The following is a 6,000-nucleotide window of genomic DNA, read 5'->3' as shown; positions in this document are numbered from 1 at the left end:
CCCCCATGCCCATGCCTACGACATCAAAGAGTTTAAATAATTATTTGCTGCAGTTATATCAACGTTTTGTAATTTTTTTTTTTATGTTTAGTATGGTGGGGAATTGATAGTAAAACATTCCAAAATAGATTTATACGAATAATATAACAGCATCTTTAAAATTTTCCCTTGAAGTAATATATTTTTCTTATTTCTATGTATATTTTATTAACGCATTTTTGAAGGGGGGGCCCTACTTCGTGGTTCCACGTTCGCAGGTTCAGAGCTTCGCAGGTCTAAAAAAATTAATAATAAAATAAAATAATTAAAAATAAATAAATAAATATATATAACAGCATCTTTAAAATTTTCCCTTGAAGTAATATATTTTTCTTACTTCTATGTATATTTTTTAAGCATTTTTGAAGGGGCGCCGCTACTTCGTGGTTCCACGTTCGCGGGTTCAGAGCTTCGCAGGTCTAAAAAATAATAAAAATAATAAAACAAAATGATTAAAATATTTATATATATATATATATATATATATATATATATATATATATATATATATATATATATATATATGAGAGCGGTGTGTCGCAATTTTTTTTAAGCATTTTTGAAGGGGCGTCGCTTCTTCGCGGTTTTTCACTTTTCGCGGCTGTTTTTGGTCCCCATTAACCGCGAGAACCGAGGGATGGCTGTATTTGCTTCAGTTATATCAACGTTGTGTAATTTTGTTTTTGTATATTTAGTAAGGTGGGGAATTGATAGTAAAATATTCCAAAATAGATTTATACAAATAAAATAACAGCATCTTTAAAATTTCCCGTGAAGTAATATATTTTTCTTATTTCTATGTATATTTTATTAACGGAGTCGAAGGCGGAAAATGAAAAACAGCGGGGCGGGGGCAAGTCAAATGAGAGAAAAAGAGAGGGAGGGGGCGATGCTCCACAGTAGGTGAAGCCGCTCGCTTCGCGCCATCATAACCGGAGCAGGTGTCCAACATGGCGAACGCAGGCTACGACTCTCTGGCGACTATTCTCTTTTTCTTCATGGTCCAGGCGGTTCTTCCTCAAGGTAGGTTCCCCTCCTCGTGTTCTTCTACCCGGCTGCCTCTTGTGGACTATGTATTTCCCCGCTTCATCTTCCCACGCGTGGATTTTGAGGCATCGTTTTCCCTTGGAGTCACGTGAACTAAACTGGTGGATTTACTGTTCGTAAAGTTGGACTTTTGTGTTATTTTATTCTCATTTATTATCACTTTTGGACAAAGTGGTGAGAGCGGTGTGTCGCAATTAAAAAAACACGCGAGTTACGGTCCACTTGACTCTGTTGTAAATCACGGAAATAAAACAGTGATGCGGGTAAGTGCTGTCCGTCACAATGCTAAATGACGCACAACTTGACGCAAGTTTTATAACTCATCATAATTGTTTTGCCTTTTATCATTGTAATTAACGTCCCCTGCTGTTAACTTCGCTATTTTATAAAGTTAATAATCGCAAAACTAACATTCCATCTTTACTGTAGTCCGCATACGCCGAAATGACGACGGTGTGTTCAAGTACTCCGTTATACATCATGGAAATAAAGCAAACCGTGATGCGTTTAAGCGCTCTCTTTTGTAACGCCCATACCGAGTCAAAGTAACATGCCAGTTTCGTAGTTTAATGTGGCTTTTATATTCCTGTTTGTATCAAGTGCGACACTATTCCTGCTGCTCCGCTTTTTAAAAGTCACAATTGCATTTTTTTCCGAAAAATCAGTCCTCCTTTTGATTTACTGCGTATATGCCGAATTGAGGACGACGTGTTCAAGTACTCCTCGTGCGTTTGTGATGCGTGGAATGTGTTCGTGTGCCCCACTGGGGAAGGGGTTAATGAGGATGTGCGTGGATTGTTAACGGGGTTCTGTATTGTCATTTCTGAATTTTATCTTTCCTTTATTTAGTTTTGTTAAAAGTGTCAATAAAATTGTTCAAACCAAAAAAACAAAACAAAAAAAGCCCCCTTTATTTAGTTGATGTAGCAATTTTAAAGTGAAGGCTTTGTTGAAGTTTCTATGCTTAGTAGAGCCCCGGGATATGACATAAGTCTGTTTCGAGGAAGAGATCGCAAATTGCTGTATAGCGGGGGATATATACCTATGCTAATTAGCTCTGAATTCTTGGCACCCAAGATAAAAACTTTAAAATAACAAAAGAGTGTATTGTAAGGGCCACTTTTAGGTAATATACGTGCATATAATCATAATTAAAGATTCTTGTGTTAGAAAAATGACATTTAATATCCTTTTGGTGAAACTTAAGCTGGTCAAGTGTAGTAGCGGGTGGATGCAAATGTGTAGAGGTGACAGCAGATTGATATTGAAACAGATTTTCAACCTTTCACTTGTAAGGACTTTATTTTATTCATGGTGTGACTTAAGTTGGTTGAGTGGGGTAGCGGGTGGATGCAGATGGGGAGGAGATGGCGACAAAAACTGAATTCTAAAACTTCCACTTGCAATGACTACGATACTTTTACACTACTAAATATCAAATGTAGTGCTGAAAAACAGGGAACCACATTCAGAAAATAAAATATATATTACTAACATGCTATGACAGCAATACTGTGCTACAGAAATACGACAGAAGTTCAGTAAATTTACAAATATACTTACCTCTGGAATACCCTCGGGTCATAATTTTCCAAAGAGGAAATGGTTCCTTCTTTCTCCAGGGTTAAGAAACAATACAAAAATACTACTATGGAAACACTTTAACAAAAATGTCACCAAGGAAATACTACAAACATAAAACTACAGAAATTTTTCAACAGAACAACAAATACACAACTGCAGTAATACTACAAAGAATATACTATGGGAAAACTACTAAAATTCTACAATAGGAATACTACTGAGATAAGTGTGCTACTGAGATAATACAGGTATTCCACACACACTATGGAAATACTCCCAAAAATCTACAACAAATCCACAGAATTACTACAAAAGTAAAACTACAAAAACTTAGGAACAGAAGAACTACAAATATACAACTACAGTAATACTGCAAAATTATACTATGGGAATACTAATAAAATTCTACAATAGGAATACTATTAAGATACTAGAAGTATACTACTGAGATACTACAGGTAAACCACAGAGATACTATGGAAATACTACAAATAATCTACAACAAATCTCCAGTATTACTACAAAAATACAACTATACTATGACATAAACAATAAAAACATACTATTACAACAATACTACCAAAATACTACTGCAGAAATACTACAAATGAGGACAAAAATAAAACAACAGTAATAATACAGAAATACTACAGGAAATGACTGCAAAAATACTACAAACCTAATTATTAAATTTAGTGCTTACAACAGGGACTTCATATATTATTTAGCTTTAATTGTGAGCGTTTCAAAACAAATTTAATGAATCAATTCAAAACAAAATATAACATTTTTGTTAATTTTTAAATGAAAAAATTAAGTCTCCAACCTTCGCCAAAATTCTTTGAACCAAAATACAGCTCGCCACTATAGAAAGCTGCCTATCCCTGCTGTAAAGTGAAAACGCCATAAGGAGGGGACGCCATAACCCGGGGGATCGACTATCTTGTTGACTCCCTCGCTGCAGTGCCTATTTTCTCATCCTTGCAATGCTTGGCTGCAGGCTCGCTCCACTCTATTGCCATGGAGATATGATGGAATAACAGCAGGCCACTCCCCCTCCCCCTATCAGTTACACCATGAAAACCCTATTGTTTAATTGGGTTCAGTGGTAATTTTCTGGGTGGGCAACCTACGGCTCCTGGGCCGGAGGGGAAACAAAACCGACTGGCCTTTAGAACAGGGTTCGAAAGGGTGCTTGAAATCCTGGAAAATGCTTGAATTGGAATGTTTTCAAAGTTTGAAAAGTGCTTGAAATTTTTGTAGGGTGCTTGTTAATGCTTGACATTGTTGCCATGTTTCCTGACAGTCTCACTCGATAGACCACGCTCTAAATGAAGAAAAATAATTCAAGTCCGCTTTAAAATGACACTGACATTGCTGTCTGGTGGCTTTGCTTTCCCATTGTATTTCTTCTGCATTCGTGGCATCCGAACGAGATATTTTTACTTTTATTCTAAAAATAAAATACAACTACAGTAATACAATATATACTACTAAACCATAATAATTACAAAAAAAGACATATCACAAAAATACTAAAAAAATATTAAAAAAATACTACTAAAAAAATAAAAAAATGCAACCACAGTAATAAAAAATACTACAGATAAACTACAAAATCCTATTTTCTAAACGCGACAGAAAATGCAAGGTAAATAGCATCACATGAATACTAAATGAATACTACTTAAAATTATGAAAAATAACAAAAATGCAACTACAGTAATACTTAAAAATACTACAGATATTCTACTATTGAAACACTACACACAAAAAACACAGCAATACTACAAAATTACAAATCCAATAATACTACAAAACGAAAATTTCAATATAGTGCTTAAAACAGGGACTTAAAATATTTTTTTGCTTTGATTGTTAGCGTTTCAAAACCAATTTAATGTGAAACCCATTCAAAAAGAAATAAAAATAAAGAAATGTTACTTGTATATGTCTGCATGTATATTTATTTATTATTGTAAAACTTAGGATTAGGATCAGTCCCTTGGCCAAATTTCTTAACCCAATGAGGCCCCCCACTCCATATACCTGACCATTTTGCAAAAACAGCTTGCAGCCACAGGGTCCTACAGTACTTTTGAAAACTCTGTTTCTTCTTTGAATTGAAAAAAAATGTGTTCTTCAAAATTGCAAATTGTGCACCTGTCAGCTGAGCATGTTGTTTTTGTAAATTGTGTCTCTTAAAACGCAACTCACGATACTAATCTTACCTGGCTCTATTCAAACCCGTTCTCCTACTGTTTTGGGCCAATGTCCTGAGGTGATCAGAGGATGGGACATGGGCTGGAAGGCAGGGGTGTCAAAACCCATTTTAACTCGGGGACCACACGATAGAACAAACATTCTGTCGGGGGCCGGACTAGTAGATTAAAGAGAAAGAAAAAGAGATAAAGAAATAAGAGAAAGAGGGAGGGAAAAGGGGAGAGGGCGGGACAAAGAAAATAAAAGAGAGAGAGAGCGTGAGAAACAAAAGATAAAAAGTCATGAGAGAAGGGGAAAAGAAAGGGAGAGGAAGAAAGAAATCCAAAGAGAAATAGAAAGACAGAAGGAGAGTGAAGAAAAAATAAAGCGCAGAGGGTATGAAGAAAGAAAGAGAAAAGGAAAAATGGAAACCTAGAGCAAAAGAGGTTAAAAGACACAGAGAGAGAAAGAGACAAAGAGCAACAAAGGAAGAGAAAAAGAGACACAGAGATTGAAAGAGACAGAGTGGGAGAAAAGGGGTGGAAAAGAGAGAGAGAGAGAGAGAGAGAGAGAGAGAGAGAGAGACAGCGAGAGAAAAATAAATACAAGTACAGTGTCTTAGTGAGAGGCACCTGGCTTTGGTAACATCAAGTTGACATATTTCAACCTGCAGCTTGTTTTTCTCTTGCGCTTCTCTGAGTGTTGTCTCGCGGGCCGGATTCAATCCCTTAGCGGGCCTGATCTGGCCCGCGGGCCTCCTGTTGGACACATGTGCTGTAAGGGGTGGAAACAGGCAGAGATTTGTCTTAAATATTTACAAACGTATTGTTCAGATCCACAAATATATCCGTGATTTACTCATAACAGTTGTATGTTTTGATAAATGCACACATAAGATTAAAAAAATAACATGTCAATCACAGATATATTTGCAAAACACATCATTCACACTAGATTTCTTCTTTTAGCGGGACTGAAGAAGTTGGAAAATTGGCTTTGAAAGTACTCAGAACGTGCTTGAATTTGGCCGTGAAAAAGGTGTACAAACCCTGTTAGAAATTCGACACCGCATTTTCATAAACCTTTTTTATGCTGAGCTGGTGGCCGTGAATATTGCGGATCGTGCAG

The 6,000-nt window shown here is 36.2% G+C and overlaps 1 protein-coding gene across 4 annotated transcripts in view; it reads left to right on the top strand.

The window, feature by feature from the left end:
- Positions 1 to 938: 938 nt before the first annotated feature.
- The window catches only part of cadm1a (cell adhesion molecule 1a), a 424,802-nt gene continuing 419,740 nt past the window's right edge, over positions 939 to 6,000 (top strand). For all 4 annotated transcript variants that reach the window (XM_088320581.1, XM_088320580.1, XM_088320578.1 and 1 more), the window contains exon 1: positions 939 to 1,062. In XM_088320581.1, the coding sequence (XP_088176707.1) occupies positions 990 to 1,062 (73 nt within the window). In that variant the 5' untranslated portion in view covers positions 939 to 989. The remainder of the gene's footprint in view (positions 1,063 to 6,000) is intronic.

The sequence above is a fragment of the Urocampus carinirostris genome, chromosome 17 (genome assembly GCF_059441175.1).
Source record: "Urocampus carinirostris isolate Australia breed hairy pipefish chromosome 17, RoL_Ucar_1.0, whole genome shotgun sequence".
Classification (NCBI taxonomy): Eukaryota; Metazoa; Chordata; class Actinopteri; order Syngnathiformes; family Syngnathidae; genus Urocampus; species Urocampus carinirostris.
The sequence above is the reverse complement of the archived record's forward strand: the minus strand, read 5'-3'. Positions and strand labels throughout refer to the sequence as shown.